This window comes from Malaclemys terrapin, chromosome 13 (genome assembly GCF_027887155.1).
Source record: "Malaclemys terrapin pileata isolate rMalTer1 chromosome 13, rMalTer1.hap1, whole genome shotgun sequence".
NCBI classification, from domain to species: domain Eukaryota; kingdom Metazoa; phylum Chordata; order Testudines; family Emydidae; genus Malaclemys; species Malaclemys terrapin.
The window spans coordinates 730,314-751,778 of NC_071517.1; the positions used below are offsets into that span (position 1 = coordinate 730,314).

Sequence of the window (21,465 nt, forward strand, 5' to 3'; positions counted from 1 at the left end):
GTAAATCACCTGTTCCTTAATTAAATACAAGAGAACACAAAGCAAACCAAAGAAGATCAACTGCTGCTCCCGCTGAACAATAGTGCCAGTGTTTGTTGGCAGCATCTTCTGCATTGGTTGTAGAGATAAGTGGCCCTTATCTGTGCTCGTGTTCTCCTGAGAATTGGCTTTGCTGCTCCTATGAGCAAGGTGGCAATAAATCCCCTCTCCTTCTGTTCCATTGTGTCTACGGCCGTGGCAAAGCAGAGGCCTGGGCAGTTCCCCCAATTGCAGCCAGCCAGCTCCTTCCTAAGCACTGGCTGATGTCTCAGGCTCTGAGGGTTGAGGCTGCCTAACAGCTAGGGCCACGTCCACCCAGAACAAAGGAAGCAGCCCCGTGTTGAAATGGCTCAGGTTTGCACAATCAGGAAACAAACTGCTGATGCTTCCACCCTCCCAGAAACTGGGATTTCCCACAGTGAAGGTGGTAATTGCAAGTGCTGAGTGCCAGGTGTGGGGCTTGCTAGGCTCTGAGGGACCTGTGTCCCTCCTAGTCGCCATTGCTAGAGGATGGTAGCTGTGCCATGGGGCTTCCTAAATGGGGTGTGAGGGAGGTGTCGGGCTCTGCCTGGTTTGTTTGGGTTGCTGCAGCAGGGCTGCTCCTCAGTGACTGCCTGTCCTGGCTCACTTATCAGTGCTGCCAGCATTGACCCCTCCAGGAAGCAGCTACTACTCCTGCCAAGTGCAAGGGGCTTGGCTTCTGAATGGAGTGAAACTATAAAGGGGTTGCAGTCCTGCTATGGTGATTAGTTCAGGCCCCTGCCTCTCTCCCTTCCCCGTTGTTGTATTTTGTTGGTGGAGGAACAAGAGGTCCTATCTTCAACTTGTTGGCATTTGTCTGTAACATCATGGCTTTTGGACGCTGCAGCAGATCCCCTCAAAAACTCCACAAAATGTTCTAGGCATCACTATGTAAAACTCCAGCCTCTGGTGACAGCTGGAAGGGGAAATGGGAGACCCCCTAGACTCTCTGGCATCTGGTTAGCAAACTCAGCACCTTCAACCACCTCTCTGAGGGCAGTAGATTAAAAAACAGGTTGATGACCACCCCTGACATCTTCCAGCATCACAATCCCCAAGACTCAATTTAAAATGTTGAATGACTTACCTTGCTCCCCTTGTCTGGGAGATAATAGATTTATTGGACCAACTTCTCCCAGACAGAAAGAAAAGAAATAATGATCATAGAAGCGGAAGGGACCTCGAGGCGTCATTTAGTTCAGTCCCCTGCACTCCAGGCAGGACTAAGTATTATCTAGACCATTCCTGACAGGTGTTTGTCCAACCTGCTCTTAACTACCCTCAATGATGATTACACAACCTCCCTAGGCAATTTATGCCAGTGCTTAACCACCCCAACAGTTAGGAAGTGTTTCCTAATGTCCAACCTAAATCTCCCTTGCTGCAATTTAAGCCCATTGCTTCCTGTCCTATCCTGAGAGGTTAAGGTGGAGGAGGCATGAAGGGAGAATGGAGAACCCTGGCCTGGGGCATGTGTACACCCCCCTGGCAAGGATGAAGAATGGAGTACCCAGTGTCAGAGGAATTGGGAGCACATGGCGCCCCTGGCAGCAGGGTGAAGTTGCAGGAAGTCCCTGAAATAGAGGGGGCTGGGAAGCCACACAGGAGCTTGTGGAGAAAATGGAGAGCTGCAAAGAGCTCAGCCAACAGATGCTACACTGTGTGTTCTGACAGGACACTTTCGTCACTATCAAAATGTTTTGTTCCCATCCACATCTTCTTGGAGCTTTCCTCTCCCTGCTGATTTACTTCCTGCCAACTGGGAGAGGGGCCCTTTCAATGGGCTCTTGAGGAGTGTCTGTTGTTTCTGTGGAGTTGGGGACTGGGACCTTAATGACTGTCAAAACTCTTCCCCCTCGGCTTCCAAACAAGTCTGCCCTCTACAACCCTCCTCCCATCTTTAAACCTGAGAAGCCCTGTGCACTTAAGGTTGGCTAACATGCACCCCTTGGACTATGTGAGAATCCTGGGGGCCACTGCTAGTTTAAAAGAAAACAATGAAAAAGCTATATTTTAAAATGCCAAAGCTAGTAGGTGGGCCTGGGTCCCCTTGCTCCCATAGGAAGGACCTGGCTCCTCTTGGAATGGTGGCAGCAGGTCTGGCAGTGCTGGCTCACTGCCCCCTCAACAGTTGGGCAGGACTTTGACCTAAACTTTTCTTCAGCTGGTTTAGAATGAGGTGGCATTTGGTGAGTGTCTGGGACGTGTCCCAGAGGTACCAAGTCTAACCCACGCCTCCTCTCTCACAAACACACCCTGCATATAAAGAGAAACCTGTTTGCATAGCTAGATGGGCCAGCTTTGTGACTGCCACAGGGAGAACTAACACCCTAAATAAGTATTCAGCCGGAAAGCGTAGCTGAGCCCTGGAGAAATACTGAGCTTTGTGCCCAAACCAGGCTATGCTGCCCCCTCTCCTCTTCCAGTCTTCCCTTGCCCCATCCTGCCTTCCTCTTGGGGATAGAACAGACGTGTTTGTTCCTGTCCTTCCTCCTTGAATGTTCATTCCATTAAGTGCACCACTTAAACCAGCGTCTAGTCTACATAGCAACCTCCATCGTATGAAAGTGCTGCGCCTAGGCTGAAGAATTTAATCTGAAGTGGGATTTTTTACCCACAAAAGCTTAGGCCCAAATAAATCTGTTAGTCTTTAAGGTGCCACCGGACTCCTCGTTGTTTTTGTGGATACGGACTGACACGGCTACCCCCGATATTTGAGCCTAGGCTGGTTACTAGCCACTCCTTGGGGCACTTGACCTGAGAGATGCTGGGCTAAAAAGAATCCCTTTGCTCTGTTTGTTTGTTTCCTTTGTGCGTCTCTCAGCACCTCAGGGAGAGTCAGCTTAGCCATGTCCCTTGAACCACTGGACTCAATCCTAGAGACATCAGCCCCACCAGCAGGGAGCAGAAACAAATGAGTCCCAGCTACACGAGTAAGGGGGGAGGGGCTCTGTGGCTCTCAGAAACTGGAATTTTTGAAAAGTAGTCAATTTAAAATTGACAGGGTGCCTTTAAGAGGCCTGGGGCTGTCACAGAGGAACTTGTTGTGGCCTGCAGAGGTCCATTGCAGTTCTTCTGAGCTTAAGCTCCTGCTCATGCCATTCCCTCAGCATTGCCAAGCCATTGGGAGTTTGCATTCGATCCATCAGCCCAGGGTGCAGTCCAACCCCACTTTGCAGCACTACAGGGGATCACTCACCCTTTCACTGCACGACATACATCTAGGCATCTTAGTTAGCAGTAAGCATGACAGAGTGCAAGGCAGCGTGGGGGCGAGGAGCAGCATTGCTGTGCACGCAAACTCCTTCCCTCCTCATTCTTATGGGACTCGTATTCACACCTCACCAACGTTGCATGAACACCGTCCCATCAAGGCAGCCTGTATTGCTACAGAAAACCCTTCCTGTTCTGCCCCCGAGTTCAACTGAATTTCTGTTATTGCACTCAACAGTGTCAAATGGAGAAATTCACTTCTTAGAAGTGGTCTAGATGCTACTTACATGCTGCTGAACAAAAAGGGAAGCAGGAAGGCAGGCAGCCTGGTGAAGGGCAAGGTTCAAAAGATTACTTGAGCCAAACAGAGATCCTTACACATTTGGAAATCTGACCCCAGTGAAGCCAAAAACAGGAGGAAAACTACAGCAGGGGATGTATGAGAGGGAAATTTGGAGGGTGACAATGGAATTCCAAGAGCAAACAGCTGAAAGTATCAAAACTAACCACAAAAAATTCTTGATGTATCTCAGAAGTAAGAAGGCTGTAAAAGAATTGGCGGGTCTGCTGGATCCACAGGGATTAAAGGAGTAAGAATTTTGGCTGAGAAGCTACATTATTTCTTTGCAACAGTCTTCCTTGCAGCAGCTGGTAGGGAAATACCATGCTGTTTTCTGTTACTGAAAATGAAGGCGTTTCAGCCTGACGTGCTAAAAGAGGTGCTGGAACAAAGTGATAATTTAAAAAAATAAATCCCCAGGCCCAGATGTACATCCCAAAGTTCTCAGAGAGCTGCAGTATGCAGAAGATGAACTGCCAGCAAAAATATGCAATATCTCATTAAAAACATCTACAGTACCAGAGGATTGGAGAGTAGCAAATGTTATACCTCTATTTAAACAAAGTCTCTAGAGGTGATCTAGGGAATGAAAAGTTTCAGAGTAACAGCCGTGTTAGTCTGTATCCGCAAAAAGAAGAACAGGAGTACTTGTGGCACCTTAGAGACTAACAAATTTATTAGAGCATAAGCTTTCGTGGACTACAGCCCACTTCTAAGAAGTGGGCTGTAGTCCACGAAAGCTTATGCTCTAATAAATTTGTTAGTCTCTAAGGTGCCACAAGTACTCCTGTTCTTTTTTTAGGGAATGAAAGACCAGGAAAGCCTTACATCCATATCTAGTAAATGGGTTGAAATTATTAAAAATAGAACAAAACACTTGGAATATGGGTGTCATTATACAGAAAGCCAGGGAAGATGACCTAATGGTCCCTTCCAATCTTAATATCTATGAATCATATGATGGGGTATAGCCAGCATGGTTTCTGCAGCAGAAAAACAGGTCTGGCTAATTAGAATTATTTGAATGTGTCAAGAGTAGCAAATAAAGGTTGACAACATTTATTTAGACTTTCAAAAGCCTTTGACAAGGTCCATCACAAGTGGCTACTAAAGAAACTAAGTCATCGTGGTGAGAGAGGCAAAGTAGCATCATAGATCAAAAACTAAGAGGAAGCAAAGAGCATTAAATGATCAATTTTAATCTTAGCAAAAAGTTAACAGCAGGATCTCAAGAATCTTTGCTAGGCCCAGTGTTGTTGATTGTATTTAAATTATCTGGAAAGGGGGGTGAGCGTGAGGTAGGAAAAATTTTAAGCTAGGTAAATGGGCAACATTCTGTTCAATTATGGTAAATGCGAAGTACTGCACACTGGAGGGAAAAACATGCACTACTCCAACACATTGCAGGGGTCTAAACTCAGAGCATCAGTTTATAAAAGGGACTTGGGCAGCACTGTAGGCTGCTAAGTTAAGGCCTCTGTTCAGTGTGCAGTTGCAGTCAAAATAGCAAAGGTGTTAGGCTGCAGAAGGAATGGAATAGAGATGAATATGGAAAATATTATAGTGCCATTATGTAAATCAGTGCTATGTTCTCATTTGGACTGTGCAGCACTGGCCATCTCATCTCAAAAAGGCTACTGTAGAATTAGGGGGGCTGGGGAAAAGTTCATGAAAAGTGGCACAATCCCCTTTGGTTCAAGGTTTACGTCCACAATTATTCCATTAGATCCATAGCTTAGAAATATTCTTGGATTCCTTGCTGATGCAGAGATCTCACAGTAACAGCCATGAGTAATGCTTTCTGCCATCTTGGGTTGGCAAGGAGGCTCTATCCCATCCTAGCGGACAATGACCTGGCTTCAGTTATTCACGACTTTGTGACCTGTTGGCTGAACTATACCAGGGAATGAAGCCTTCAGCATTTAGGAAACTCCAACCTGTACAGAAACTACTGCGTATCTCCTCAGCCACCACAGACTACTGCAAACACACCAGACCTGGCCTCTGCTTTCTACATTGGCTTCCCATAGCATTTCAAATCAAATTCAAGGTCTTGGTCCTGATCTCCAAGGTATTCAGTGGCCTGGGCCCAGGGTATCTCAAAGATTTCCTGAGCTCTGGAACAAAGACCATGGTCAACTGGTCCTTAGGCACAATGGAACTCTCTACAATAAGAGTAAAGTTTGTCTGTGGAGGAGACAGCACTTTCTTGGGGGCCAGTCCCAGTCTGTAGAATTAACTCCTCCAGGAACTTAGACCATCACAAACCTTGCCACCTTCTGCTCCAAGTGCAAGGCTCATTTCTTTTACCTTGTCTTCTCTAACACAAACACATAGCAACAGGTATATTTAAATAAATAATAAAAAAAACCCTAAAACCCTGCCAAAACAAGACATTCTACTGCATATATCCCCTCCCTGGGGGAGAGAAGGTGAGAGAACCAACACCATATGACAGATGCGTAGTCGCATTGTTTAATACACTACTGAAAGGCACTCAGATACTGCAGTGATGAACATGATATAAGAACCTCTATAGAATAGAGAATGACTAGAGCATGGAAAAAAATCATATGAAGAGAGACCGAAAAGACTGGGCTCATTTACCTTAGGAAAGGAGATGAATAAGAAAAGACATGATAACATCTATAAAATAATGAATGCTCTGGAGAAGAGCGATTGGGAGCTTCTGTTCTCCCTGTCTCCTAACAATAACAAAGGACAGCCCATGAAACTGAAAAATGGCAAACGGGTGAAAGGAAATACTTCTTCATGCATTGGATAATTAGAACTCTCTACCACTGGATGTTGTTGGGGCTTAGAATTTAGCAAGAGTCCAAGAGGGATGGGATGCTTATGTGGATAAAACAACTCTCCAAAGTAATAACTAATGCTAAAGAATATTTGGAGGACTATAAAACTTCATCTTTCAGGGTTTAAACAATCTCATTATTAAAGATCTGAATGAGAGTTTCATGGGGAGGAAGGCAGATTATCCCACATCTTCCTATTCTAGGATTTCTTGCACCTTCCTCTGAAGGCTCTGGCACTGGCCACAGGGAACTGGACTAGATGGACCACAGGTCTGATCCATTAGGGCAGTTCCTATATCCCTGACAGGACAGTGCTCTGAAGAAGCTCCCACAGGCTAGAATTTGAGCTAGCAGTGCTGCTTGGAGCTCATAGGACTAGGAATGTAGCGGATATTAGCAGAGCACTAGGTTGGAAAGCTCATTAGCTATTGCAAACACAACTAAGCCCATTACGGAACACGGGAGCAGGCCCCACTGCATCTATCTGTGGGGCTGGGTGAACACTCAGGGACCTTCTTTCACCAAGGATATCGGTGTTGCTTTTTATTCCTGTCCTGACTCTGGGCACGACACTATGGGGCATTTCCAGCACCCCCCTGACGGCTGCAGGCGCTGGGGCGGGAGCTGTTGATCGAAGGCCAGGCCAGGCGGCTACAGGCCCTGGCGAGGGCGGGGGCCGCTCTGCTGGGATTGCGAGGCCCGGAGCGGGCTGCAGCGGAACCGGGAACAAGGGGCCAGTTCTCAGCCGCCCGGGCGAGGCGCTGGTCCCGGGGCCCTGGCGCTGCTCGGCCCTGGGCGCTGGTCCCGGGGCCCTGGCGCTGCTCGGCCCTGGGCGCTGGTCCCGGGGCCCTGGCGCTGCTCGGCCCTGGGCGCGGGGGGAAGCTCCGCGGGAGGCGCCGAACAAGGGACCCCCCGGCACCTCTGGCTGGGAGTCGTGGCGCGGGCCGGGCCCAGCCTCCCGCCCTAAGGCCGGACAGCGGGGAGACCTCGGCCGCCTCCTTCGCGAACCCGCGGGCTCCGGGCGCAGCGCCGCGCCCTGCCGGCACCCCGCGCAGCAACAACTACCGGCAAGCCCCGCGCCCCTCCCTGCCCCGGAAGAGATTCCCCGCCCTTCCGGGTCAGAAGGTGGCCCTCGCAAACGCGGCCCAGTCAGAATCCAACACGAACGAGTTCCCCCGTCCCTCAGAGCGCGTGCCCAGCAACCGCCCTATGCGGGAGGGGCTGCCCGAGTGCCACGTTCAAGAGGAGAACGGCGAGGGGCGGGTCTGGTCTGACCACCAATCAGATCCGGTCGCTGAGAGCCTGAGGCGGTGGCGTTGACCAATCGCAGGTGACAGAGCGGGCGAAGCGACCAATTACAGGATGCTAAAAAAGAAGTGAGGCAGTAGCCATTCAGAGGGAGTCGGAAAGGGGCGTGGCGACCCGATTAGCAAATAGAAAACGAAGAGAGTCCCGGGCGCTGGGCCAAGCCAATGGGAGAGGAAGGCGAGGGCGACGGGCTCAGCCAATAAGGAGCGGCCGTGGCGGGGAGGGGCGGGTTTATAAGAGGGAGGCGGGTGTGGGGGACTTTCCTCCTGCCGCCGTCTCTGCCGCAGCCTGTTCCCGGCCCGTCTCCGCCGCCGCCATGAAGCTGCTGAGCGCCCTGGTGCCGCCGCTGCTGGGCCTGGCGCTGCTGGGCCTGGGCCTGGCGCGCGCCCAGGCGGACGCCGAGGAGGAGGACGGGGTGCTGGTGCTGCGCGCGGCCTCCTTCGAGCGCGCGCTGGCGGCCCACAAGCACCTGCTGGTGGAGTTCTGTGAGTGCGGGGCGGCTGCGGGGGGTCCGGGCGGGGCGGGCGGGGCCGATCCGGGCCGGGCGCTCGTGGGGGAGCGCAGCGCAGCGCCGGCCTGAGCCTGTCCCTGAGCCTGTCCCGGCCCTTGCCTTGCAGACGCCCCGTGGTGCGGCCACTGCAAAGCGCTGGCCCCGGAGTACGCCAAGGCCGCAGCCGCGCTGAAGGCGGCCGGCTCCGAGATCCGGCTGGCCAAGGTGGATGCTACGGAGGAGTCCGAGCTGGCCCAGCAGTTCGGGGTGCGCGGCTACCCCACGATCAAATTCTTCAAAAATGGAGACCAATCTTCCCCCCGGGAGTACACAGGTGAGCCGCGGGCGCTGCCCTGGCCCGGCGGCCGGGCCGGGCCTCTGCAGGGTTTGCGGGGTCGCGGGGCAGCCCTGAGATGGGTTCGGTCGGACTTCTTGTGGTTGTAAATACTCCGAATCGAGACTAACCCCCAAGTGGATCCGCCTCTGACCCCCAGTGGGCAGGTTGGGCTGAGCACGCCGGGTTCTTGTTCTTCGTCTGTTTCATGCACCGATTCCGCAGTAAAGAGACGTGGGTTATGTCAGAACGGAATGAGCTGATGTTTCTTTGTCCTGGGTGTTGTGCTATGCATCGCCATGGTCAGGAGGAGTGAGACTGCGACTGGACTGTATTAAGTGTGTCCAGAACAAACTCCGGAGGAGGAGGAGGAGGAGTAGATCTCTTCCAAAAGAGAAGTTTACAAAACTTGTGTATGGGGGTGTATTACTGCTGGTGGAAAAAGTAGCGTCTGGTAACAGAGCAGGGCTGAGGTGAGGGGTTCTCTGAAAACAGAATTGTAGTCTTCATTGTCTAGTCATTCAGTATTTCTTCCATATGTTAAGGTGAGTCCTTTGGTGCCATTCTGTGGGGAAATGTTAGAGGAATAAGTTTGGAGACACCCTAGAGCAAGTTCCCTAAGACATTAAATAAAAGATAAAAGAAGCCATAAATTCTACAGTGCTAGAGAGTAGAAGTCCCAGTGTAGGTTGTGTCACTTGAGGCTGTGCATTTCTCATCCCTAAAAATGCTGAGTCTATACTTAAGCAAAGAGCAACAGAGGGTCCTGTGGCACCTTTAAGACTAACAGACGTATTGGGAGCATACGCTTTTGTGGGTAAGAACCTCACGTCTTCAGATACTTGAGCAGTGCATCCAAGCCAGGGTATATATGATCATGTCCAATGTGGTTCCTTCCTCTATGGGCTCCTAGAGTTTAGTGTTAGGAAAGCAGTATGCTTAAAGCTCAGTTTGTAATGATTATATAGTGATGCACAAAGCTGGAATCAAACTACTTGGGGCAGTTGCTATGAATGCTAAATGTAAAAGTCCATCTTGGTGAGGGAATGTTTTTGGTCAACCTGATTAAAATAAAGGCTCTCAACGGCTGTAGTAAGTTCCAAAACATTTAGATTCTTTTGAGGGCAAAAACATCTCAGGGTGCTAAAACAAAGAATGAGAAATACTGATGGTTTTTCAGTATGAAAATCCCAGAATCCTTCAGGAGGTCTGCAGTGCTGATAACATTGGTCAAAGTCTAAATGTGCTTGGGCTAGCCTGGTGACTGAAACAGTATGTGAAAGGAGTGGATTCCAGAGAATCCTTGTACCTTGGTTCAGGGTGCTATGGGTGGGTTTTAGTGCTACACAGAATGCCTTGGACTACTTAGTACCTCCAGGTGGGTGCAGGGCTTTGCTTACTCCAGGAATCCGCTCTGATGGAAGGTGAAAAGAAAAGTAGAGAAGATTGGGGCTGGAGGGTGAATGGACCACTTGTTCCTCACACACCAGATCAGGTGCTCTGTAATGTCCCTAGAGTCAGGACACATGCTCGTGCCTTGGTCTGTAAAAGTAAGGATGAACACTGAACTTTCTTGTCTTTCCGATGTAGCTGGCAGAGAAGCTGATGATATTGTAAACTGGCTGAAGAAACGCACTGGTCCAGCTGCCACTACCCTGGCCGATGCTGCTGCAGCTGAGGCACTGGTGGATTCCAGTGAAGTCAGTGTGATTGGGCTCTTCAAGGTAGTGTTTGGGTTTTGCATGGTGTCTTGTATCAGAGGGGTAGCCTGAATCTGTAAAAAGCAACAGAGGGTCCTGTGGCGCCTTTAAGACTAACAGAAGTACTGGGAGCATAAGCTTTCGTGGGTAAGAACCTCACTTCTTCACTTGCATCTGAAGTGAGGTTCTTACCACGAAAGCTTATGCTCCCAATACTTCTGTTAGTCTTAAAGGTACCACAGGCCCCTCTGTTGCTGTTTGGGTTTAGATCTCAGAAGGGCACACGGCATGTCTGCTGCAGATTTTCTGCCTGCTGCAACTCTGGGAGCTTGCAAAATCAAGCACAGCTGTTGCCCAACATTCCCTGTCCTGTTTTGCTGAGTATTCAGTATTCACTGGACCCCTCAAACTGACATGCAATATAAAACACCTTTTTTCTTCTTTCCCAGGATGTGGAGTCAGAGGCTGCCAAGCAATTCTTGCTGGCAGCAGAGTCCATTGATGACATTCCTTTTGGGATCTCTTCCAGCAGTGATGTCTTCTCCAAATACCAGCTCAGCAAAGACGGTGTTGTCCTTTTTAAGAAGGTAAGGAGTGGTTCAAAGAACATATGCCATGCTTAATCTGAATTTCTCTACCTATTAATGTTCCAGGTGACCATTTAAGATGTCTGAACTTGGATCATTTAACAGTACTCTATGTAGAGTAACTTTCACACTTTCCCCGGTATAGTTAATATCCCTGTTCGTGGATCTTCCACAGCAGTTGGGAGGAAAACTTTTTTATTTTTTTAAATCAGAAAATGTTGTAAAACTCCAAACTCTCTGGAAGATTCAGTATAATTAGTTTCAGGTTCTACGCCCATAAATTGCCTATATTTCAGATTTGAAATTGTAGCTCCCCTGTTCAGATGATTGACAATGCTTCCTCCCTGCTGGACAGGGAATCTTTTAGTGGTGTCTTGCACATATTCCTGGAACTCACTGGATATGAGCCCTGAGTTACCTTTAGCTTCTGCCTTTTCGTTGTTTCTGGTTTCTGGCTGCTGTTAAGTTAATGTTCGCTGTGAACTCCAGTATTTATGGAGTTCATTACTGTTGCCGCCTTCTGCCTCTAAGAGTTGTTGTACAACAGCATCCAGGATCCTACTGCCATGCCATTCTCAGCTTGCTCTTGTTTTAGCTGAAGCATCCTTTAATATGCGCATCCTTGTCCTCCTAGTGGGCTCAGCTGTCTGACATGCCCACTAGCTGGGTGCAGGTTTAGCCACCTGGGGGTTATAGCACGGTTGATTAGGAGGGGGGTTTGCAAGTTCTTGTGGCAGAGGCAGGGTGCACTAAGGAGTCATGGTTTTGGCAAGATCTGCAGAATTGGAAGATGTGATGTGGCTGATGCCTCCAGCCAATTAAAATAGTTTGTTACCCTTCAGCCTACATGGGGAACAGAGCTGAGGAGGAGGGTTGGGGAGATGGGACGCTCAAGCTCCCTGGGAGAAGAGCTGGTGACGCTAGTGCATCGTGACATGCACTGAGAGGCAGGGCAGAAAGCTGCTTTGGGTTAATTCCATTTAACCAGGCTGTACTCTCATCCACTTTTCTTCCTGTAAATTAAAAGGCTCCAAAGTTGTCTCAATAGTTGAACTGCAGCTCCTAAAGCTGTTATACTTATACCAGACTCAGAGTCTAGAGGCTCACATTAGAATTGTTGAAGATGCAGCACTTGTCTGTGGAAAGCAAATAGTTATTCCAGCAGCGGTTTCTTTTAAAGCTTGTAGGATCCCTCTCTGGTTCTCTGAGGCTATTCCAGTTGTACCCTGCCCTTAGGGAATGCTGCTTTCGCTGTATGCCAGAGGGTGTCTGTGATGGCTGGTTGTTTTTATATGGAATCTTCACACCGTTTATTTCTGCTGCTGCTCATATTGGTTGAAATATCTTTGTAGAGGATTTTACAGTTTATCTGACAAGGGTGTCAGGAGCGAAGACCTGCACTCAAGTGAGCAGGTCCCTCTGAGTGAAGGACTTGTTTTTTTTCACCACTGTCGCTATTGACCCTGGTTTATAAACTCCAGAGTTATCTGTGTAGGAAGTGCTTTTGCTTTAGAAGCTGGTGGAACAGAAAGGCATTTGTTTGATTTGTTCCTTGTGCTAACTCTTAATGAGCATGTCTTGAGTGACCTGTTCCTCCCTGACTTTCCTTTGCTGTCTTTGTGAGCACAATAGTTGCTGCTGGAGACAGGACAACTAAATGCAACATTACTTAAAGGAGCAGAGTTTTCAGTGACAGTCTTACATTGGTTCCCAAGAGCTTTGTCTCCTCACACTGCTATTCCTCTGGCAGATCTCAAAGGCTTTGCGGGCTCATATGGATGCTACAGAGACCAGGTCATGAGACTTCCCTTATCAGTTTAATTATTCAGTGAAGTCCGAGGGCCTAGGATCTTATTTTGACTGAAGCCCCTGAAGGATCCATTTTTGGTGGCTCCTGCCATTAGTGTCAGTGGGGAAATGCCTTCCAAAGGCAGTTCTAGTCTAGTTTGGGAAAAGGGCTTACCAGCTGGTCACCCTTCACTCTCCTTGTGTGGCTTGTCTGGATTTGAATGTTGCATTTTAAACAAGCCTTTTGAGGATGTTAAGGAGCAGGACTAGTTACCCTTAGAGAAGTCATCCAGCTTGCATGTAATCTTAAACACCAGCATTCTCTTGTTCAGCTTCTCAGCTGTAGAGTCTCAGTTCAGTACTACCATTTTGTATTCCTTTATTCCACCATCTTGCTGCTGCACCCCCATGATATTGCATGCAGATGTGGTCGCCCCATCTCACCAAAAAAAAAAAAAAGAATTGAAAAAGGTTCAGAAAAGGGCAACAAAAATGACTTTGGGTACGGAACAGCTTTCATATGAGGAGAGATTAATAAGACTGGGACTTTTCAGCTTGTGGAAGAGACAACTAAGGAGGGAACATGATTGAGGTCTATAAAATTGTGACCGATGTGGAGAAAGTAAATAAGGAAATGTTTACTCCTTCTCAGAGCACAAAACTAGGGGTTACCAAATGAAATTAATAGGCAGCAGGTTTAAAAAAAACAAAAACAGTATTTCTTCACACAGTGCCCAGTCAACCTGTGGAACTCCTTGCCAGAGGATGTTGTGAAGGCCAAGACCATAACGGGGTTCAAAAAACTAGATAAATTCATGGAGGATAAGTCCATCAATGGCTATTAGCCAGGATGGGCAGGGATGGTGTCCCTAGCCTCTGTTTGCCAAAAGCTGGGAACGGGCAACGGGATGAATCACTTGATTCCCTGTTCTGTTCATTCCCTCTGGGGCACCTGGCATTGGCCACTGTCAGAAGACCAAATACTGGGCTAGATGGACCTTTGGTCTGACCCAGTATGGCAGTTCTTGTGTTCTTGCTTGCACATCCTGTTTTTTAACCTTGATGCTCCTCTGCTGTTCCCCTCTTCAGGCTGCCTGGGAAGGTTCTGAGAATCAAGGACAATAATAGGTGATGGTGTAATAGAAAATGGGACTTGGCTGCATCTTCTCCTCCAATCTCTGTTCTTGTGTCACTAACAGTAGAGGGTGACACATCCTCAGTGGGTTGAGTAAACAGCTGCGTAGTGGGCTTTGCTGCCTGACACCAGCTCCTTTCTAATAGCTGTTTATTGGCTAATGTATGTGCTTCAACTCAGACCTGCGTGTGCAGAGTGCTGCCCTTGCCCCGTCACTATGACTCTGGGATTTGCTGTAGTTTAACACTGCCTAGAATGCTGCGAAGCAGCTGTTAAATTAGAAGTCCCCCTCCAAGGCATGTCTTCCGAATCCTTTTGTATTCTTGCAGAATTGCGCCAAGAGCAGGTTCAGTGTCCTCTCCATTGCTGCTCAGCTTACTGTCTGGGGAACTTCAGGTCTCCCTTCTCAGTAGAATGAGAGCTTTGGTTTAGATTACATCATGGATTAAATCGGAGTATTTTGTTTCTTGCTTGCAGTGTGAGGAAGCAGATTTCCAGCTAGCCAGTAGGTGGCAGAACCATGCAGTTGGGCTGGCCCCTGCCAGGCCTTGGTTCTTTATTGGGATGTTTCTGTATGAAGTTTGTTATTTGGAATGTGCTGCACTTGCTCATCTCTCTGCATGCCAAGGCAGTAAGTGTCTCTGTGCACGTAGGCATTAACTTTAACCCTTAAGAAAATAACCCCTTTGTCTCCCCAGTTTGATGAAGGTCGCAACAACTTTGAAGGTGATCTTACAAAAGAGAACTTGCTGAACTTCATCAAGTCTAACCAGCTGCCTCTGGTCATTGAGTTCACTGAACAGGTACGGCCTTCCAGTCCACCATCTGCTCTCCAGTCACACACGTTCTGAGCCCCTAAGACTATGGGATGGGAAGCTATGCTGCTCTTTACTCTTGGCCTGGAACCTACCGTGCCTAGATGAAGCAGGAGATACAAGAGGGAGCCAGGGATAAGTTTGCACCTCCAAGTGGCACTTGCATTCTTGGTGACTCCCTTGGCATCATCAGTGCAGAAAAGCCCATGGGGCTCTGACACTGGGTTTATTTGTCCTCCTAATGTGGAGTTTGTTGTATTTCTCCTAGACTGCTCCTAAGATCTTTGGAGGAGAGATCAAGACTCACATCCTGCTGTTCCTGCCAAAGAGTGTTGCTGACTATCAAGGGAAACTAGACAACTTCAAGACAGCAGCTGGGAACTTCAAAGGAAAGGTGAGGAGCTGGAGAAGGGCAGTCACTCCTAGCCCATGCAGGGCATTGAGTAGCATTGATTTCTTACAGCTCCCTCAATCTCCTTCTTTCTGTATATGGCTCTCCCAATAGCCAGGTGCCATAGTCACTTGCTGCTATGTATAGACCTCATTGAGGAGGGTGTAGAGTGGCAGCTTGACTCTTGATTTTTCCTTCAGACTGGTGTAAGGCAGCCTTCTAATGTAACTTGTGGCACGCTAAGGTGTTTGTCTTCATGCACATTGCTTCAGCTACTGCAGCTCCAGTATTTGTACTAGAATAAAATGGGCCATGTTCTGCCATGGGCTCAAGGGGGTATGGAAGCCAGCAGTCTAGCTGGCTTAGTGACTTTATAGCAGAGTCGCTACCTTAGGAATCATTCATGGCTTTAATATCTACATTGACTTTCTCCAAAGATCCTGTTCATCTTCATAGACAGTGACCATAGCGACAACCAGAGGATCCTGGAGTTCTTTGGCCTAAAGAAGGAGGAGTGCCCAGCTGTGCGCCTCATCACTCTGGAGGAAGAAATGACTAAATACAAACCTGACTCAGATGAACTGACAGCAGAGAAGATCAAGGAGTTCTGCGACCAGTTCCTGGAGGGCAAAGTCAAGGTAACGGGTTTGGACCCTGATCTAAGCAGAGATGTGGGAGTGATCCCTGCTCTAAGAGTTCATGTGAGATCTTATACAGGTCACATGGGGCGAGTCCTTTCAAATTAGCTTTGTAGTATATTAATGGCATAGTACCTAGTGAGCTGCATGCTGAGACATCCAAAGGGCAGAGCCAGTGTGCATGGTGCCAGCACAGAAATAACTACTTTATCAGCATCTGAAGGCACCCACAATAAAACAGGGGGTTCCTGTCTCTGCACTTCAAATGCCCTGGTGGTGCATATCCAGCTGCTACTCCTGTTTTCTCAGCCAGCTGAGAACTTTGTAGGCTCTTGCTCATGGTGGGAATCCTCAGTCTTAATCTGAAGATCGAGGTAGCTATGCATAGCCTAGCACAGTGGCAATTTCAAATGGAGCTCTGTTCCAATGTGACTTTGGGAATGACTTCCTCAGTAATTCACACTTGGAGTGAACAAACTTCTTCTCTGAAGAACTCCGCTGCAGCCTTTCCCATGCAGGGGCACCAGTAGTTCAGAAAGGCCCAGGTTAGAGGGTGGGGGATTCTCCATGAGAGGAGGAGGAAATGACTGACTCAGCTGACTGCTTATAGCCCATGGCTGATCTGTTCCACAGTCTGCGAGAAGTGAGGTTTTCCTGGGAGCATGATTTTTCCTGCACATTCCACATTGCTATATGCATGCTGGTTCAGTCCCTGTTCTCCAATTCCAGCCCCACCTAATGAGCCAAGATTTGCCTGATGACTGGGACAAACAGCCTGTCAGAGTTCTGGTTGGAAAGAACTTCGAAGACATTGCTTTTGATGAGACCAAGAATGTGTTTGTGGAGTTCTGTGAGTATTTTGAGCGTGCTGAATAACAAATGGCAGGAAAGCAGCCCAGTTGGGAATGGTATATGGGGAGGAACCACCTTAAGAACGTAAGAACGGCCAGACTGGTTCAGACCAAAGGTCCATCCAGCCCAGTATCCTGTCTACCAACAGTGGCCAATACCAGGTTGCCCCAGAGGGAATGAACCTAACAGGCAATGATCAAGTGATCGCTCTCCTGCCATCCATCTCCACCCTCAGACAGACAGAGGCTAGGGACACCATTCCTTACCCATTCTGGCTAATAGCCATTAATGGACTTAACCTCCATGAATTTATCTAGTTCTTGTTTTAAACCCTGTTCTAGTCCTAGCCTTCACAACCTCCTCAGGCAAGGAGTTCCACAGGTTGACTGCAATGTGTGAAGAATTTCCTTTTATTTGTTTTAAACCTGCTGCCCATTAATTTCATTTGGTGGCCCCTAGTTCTTATATTATGGGAACGAGTAAATATCTTTACCTTATTCACTTTCTCCACACCATTCAGGATTTTATATACCTCTATCATATCCCCCCTTCGTCTCCTCTTTTCCAAGCTGGAAAGTCTTAGCCTCTTTAATCTCTCCTCATATGGGACCTGTTCCAAACCCCTAATCATTTTAGTTGCCCTTCTCTGAACCTTTTCTAATGCCAGTATATATTTTTTGAGATGAGACCACATCTGTACGCAGTTTTCAAGATGTGGGCATACCATGGATTTATAGAAGAGCAATAAGATATTCTGTCCCTTTTTGAATGATTCCTTTTTAATGACCCCTTCCCCCAGGAGCTGGCTGACCTGAAAGAGGAACACGTGAAGGGGAGATTCTCCTTTACTGCAGCACTTGGACTAGTCTAGCAAGCCTCAGAGTGGAGGGCCTAGCCCTTCCCCTTGTCTGTTGGGTGGCTTCCAAGCTTCATGTTGCCTTTTAATTTACAGATGCTCCCTGGTGTGGTCACTGCAAACAATTGGCTCCTATCTGGGACAAACTGGGAGAGACTTACAAGGACCATGAGAACATTGTCATTGCCAAGATGGACTCAACAGCTAACGAAGTGGAGGCAGTGAAAGTCCACAGTTTTCCCACACTCAAGTTCTTCCCCGCAGGCCCTGGCAAAAATGTACGCAGGCTGCTGAATTCCAGGGACTTGTGTGTGGCTCATCTCTAGCAAGGGAGAGAACTTTAGAGCCTCTTTCTGCTCTTGTGTGCCTGGGGCTTTAGCACCCATTTGGGAGATGTGCTTTTAGGTTTGAGAAGGTTGGTTTGGCACCTTCCAAATGGCTTTGGTGGGCCTTTGGGGGATGGGCTGAGTTGCAGGAGGGTGAGGGAGACAGGCTGGGAAGACACGGGGCTGGGCTAGATGGGGCTGGGCAAAGTGCAGCCGAGGACAGTGCTCATCTGCAGGCTGTCGTCTTCTCACAGCGATCTCGGCGGTCTAGTGGCTGAGCTGCTCCTTCATCTCGTGGGTGAAGGAGGATTTTACATTTCCTCTTGCTTGGCATTTTTGAAAACTGCTGTTCAGAAAGAGAACTGTTTCCACCAAGGGCTTGACTCTGGGTTAACCAGCATCTCTCCTGGCTTTTCCCCTGCAGGTCATAGACTACAATGGGGAGAGGACGCTAGAAGGCTTCCAGAAGTTCCTGGAAAGTGGAGGCCAGGATGGTGCTGGGGATGAAGAGGTGAGTTGCCCATTCATTGGGGAGCCTTAGTCTGCAGTGCTTGCAAAGTGTGTAGAGTCAGTAGCAGCATTAGGATTTTAACCCCTACAATAGGTCCTTGCTTCTAGAGCCACTTCTGGTTCTTCCCAGCAGGATAGATGCTCTGTGGGCATGGAGACACTAAACAAATCCCTGAAAAGCTGGAAGTCTGGCTGGCCACTGCAGTCTGATGGGCTGCTGCTGGCCGGGACTGTCAGGCTGTGAGGCATGAACACATGAATAGTGATTCCCTCAATTCACAATCTGCTAAATCCATATAGGCCCTGACTTTCCCATCTCTGGTCACCACAGTGAGGCTGCTTGAATGCTCAAGGCCCATGCTTGGTTCAAGATCTTTTCCTCTCCATAGAAATCCCTCTCTGCCTTGGCCAGCTGTGTCCGTGGTTCTAGACCCATGTGAGATTGCTGCCTTTGCTCTTAGGCCCACCATGGTGGCAGGACAGCCTATCACCAGGTGGTAGTGCCCTTTCTGCTTCTGGAGTGAGGCTGCTCCCCTTCCTGCCAGCCTGTGCGCTATTATTCCTAAATCCAGTTTCTCTTTGTTCACTTTAACGGGCTCATGTTCTGAAGGGAGAGGTGCTGGTCTCTTGTAATTAGCTGTGGTCACTGCATTCCGATTCTCCTATCCAATCCCTAGTAACGTGAGCAGTCTGTACTGTATATGCAGTGTCATGATTCAGCACTTCCTTCTGCCTTCAGGGCCCCCTGTCCATTGTTCTCCAACTACTGGCTTCTATGTGACTCTGGGATTTTTTTTAACACTGATCTCAAATGAGTTTGAGTTCCCTGAATGGCCAGAGTAATGTGTTGCCATTGACATGCCAGGTGGAGCAGAGCATGGACTGGAGTGAGTGGGGTAGGAGATTGCTGTGCCTAAATCTGCCGGGGCTCCAGGGTCCTGTCTGCGTTGTGCCGGATCAGAGCCAGTAGCTGTTGACAAATGTTGTATTTAAACGCAGGATCTGGAGGACTTGGAGGCTGATGAGATTGATCTTGAGGAAGGTGAAGAGGACCAGAAGATCCACAAAGATGAACTGTAAAGAGGAGACTCGAATCTGCATATCCCAAAGAGCAGACACTACACTGGCTGCCCTGTCACAGGGCCTAGCGAGTCCAGAAACCCATTCGGATTTAAACTAGGAGTGTTGGCTGGAAATGCAGGGATTGGTTTAAAGTAACACTTCATCCTAACTTGTCTGTACACTTGACTGTCTCCTCTTACTTTTCAGTTCTGAAAAGGGATCTGTCGCTAGGTAGCTGCCCAGGCACCTGGGCCTCTTATTTTTTTTATTGTGATGTACTTTTTTGTACATGGATTTGTTCCAAGTGTTCTGTTCTTTTGGGTAGAAGTGGGCTGTGAAGTGGCAGGAAGAGTCTCATTGCCTGACATTTCAGAGCCTCACCAGTAATGCCTCCTAGGAAAGCTTAGTTTTCTCTCTTCTAAATCTAAAGGCCATAACTACTCTCCACCTGGCAGTGCCCTAACCATTGTTGTCTCAGCTGTTCTTCCCTGGAATTGCCATCCTTCAGTGTGGGGAAAACCACTACCCTGACTTCAGGGGTCCCAGGGGCGGGGGAGTGGGCCAATGTTTCCCCTTTAACACATTGTGTGGCTGAAGGTCTCATTTGCCTTTTGCTTTGAAAGATGAATGGAGATGACTGTTCCAAAGATGGGGAAGGGTAGAGCATTTTGCCAGCATTGGCTGTGGTAGGCTCTGGGGAGGGAAGCACCAACTGCTGGCTCACCTGTGTAGACAGGACCTAGTGGCATTGCCACCATCTCTCTGATCAAACAAGGCTCTGTTCCTCAATCCTTTTCTGTGCATTTTTTTTTTGTGAATGGGTTTCCTGGGCAGACAAGGTGGTATGGGGGCCTGATAGAATGCAGCAAACAGGACACTTCTGATTACTGGGTTGTAGGGAGGGGGACTTGGGAACAGGAGTGCTGTGAAAGTCTGAGCGAAATCAGGCTTGTTCTAAGCATTCATCACAATGTTGGAACTGAACTTGTTGGCCAAATAAAGTTGAGATTTTAATACTATCCTGTGTCTTTGACTCTAAAATGAGCTCTAGGTTTGACATTTAATCAGCCTGTTTCCTGATCTCCAGCTGCAATTCTGCAAGAGAGACTGGGGGGGTCTGAATGTGGGGGAAGGAGCCAGGAACTCCTGAGTCCTGCAGCTGACTTGGTGATTGGGATAAAATCCCTTAACCTTCTTTTCCCTGTCTCTAAAAGAGTGATCTTGACCCTCCACTTGAAACATGCAGTGCTGTAGAGGAGCCAAGGACTTGTGCCTTGTTGAATCATTGCCATGGTGAGCAATGCCAGAGGTTAGTGAGAGGAGCATTGAGTCAGATCATTAAAAAAGATCACTAAAATACATTTCTGCAATGGTCATGCCAGCTTGCCTTCAACTGTCCAGCCAGACATTGTGATGGTTTTAGACCCAAACATATGCTTGGCCCAAAGGCTCATGGCCTTGTCTCCTTGCAGACCAGTGCTGGGGCAATACCATATACTTGGAAGCCAGAGTCCACTTTGTTCACCTGCCCCACAGTAGTTGATGGCACCTGTCCTCTACAAGGGTACCTGGCTGTTGGAAGTGAAACGTCTGGACTGCCCTAGGTCTGAGTGGAAGCAACTAGGGAAAATGTCCCTTGCTCCTGAGAGCAGCCTCTGGGTGCAGTTGGAATAGAAATAGTATTTCAGCCATCTTGTGCCAGGACCTCTAATATCCTGCCTAAGCCTGCCTGCACTTGTGGGGTAGCTGCCTACTAAGACAAAAAACTGTATTGCCAGCTGGTGGGCTGAATTTGGATGCTTGAGGTACCAATCAATCCCAGATGCCACTGGCTGAAAGCAACTGTTCTAGAGACATTACCCTCAAAGTTAATCCCAGGAACCTGCATTCAGAGAGCTTGGTGTTTGTTGCTATGCTGCTCAGGGTCACATGAGCCCACTGAGCCTCCCTGCTATTACCAAGCTAGCTACTGACCACCAGAAATATTCTTGTAAACAAATATTCTGGGTCACAGGAGGGAGGAGGGTTCCTCTGTAAGGTGGGTCTTTCTACCTGAGTCACAAGGCCTGCTTGGGGCAGTTTGCACCTTGCTTTGCTGGTTGTGGGGTTAGGTGGAGGACTTTGGTCTCCAAGGTTATTTTCTTTAAGCATGTAACGTGACAGTGCTACAACTTCCCAAGGAGGTGCATGCTGGGGTGTTCCCCATCTGCTGGCCCTGCTGCTTGGGCTCCATCCTGCAAAGGGAAC

At 48.6% G+C, this 21,465-nt stretch overlaps 1 protein-coding gene across 1 annotated transcript; it reads left to right on the forward strand.

Moving 5' to 3' along the window:
- The first annotated feature begins 7,989 nt into the window (after positions 1–7,989).
- Positions 7,990–20,237, forward strand: P4HB (prolyl 4-hydroxylase subunit beta). The gene is made up of 11 exons (XM_054047149.1): positions 7,990–8,219; positions 8,352–8,558; positions 10,149–10,282; positions 10,708–10,845; positions 14,467–14,571; positions 14,852–14,977; positions 15,412–15,612; positions 16,342–16,462; positions 17,417–17,598; positions 18,071–18,157; positions 19,156–20,237. Exons 1-11 carry the CDS (start codon positions 8,051–8,053, stop codon positions 19,234–19,236), a joined length of 1,551 nt encoding a protein of 516 aa, XP_053903124.1. The 5' UTR covers positions 7,990–8,050; the 3' UTR covers positions 19,237–20,237.
- The last annotated feature ends 1,228 nt before the right edge of the window (positions 20,238–21,465 follow it).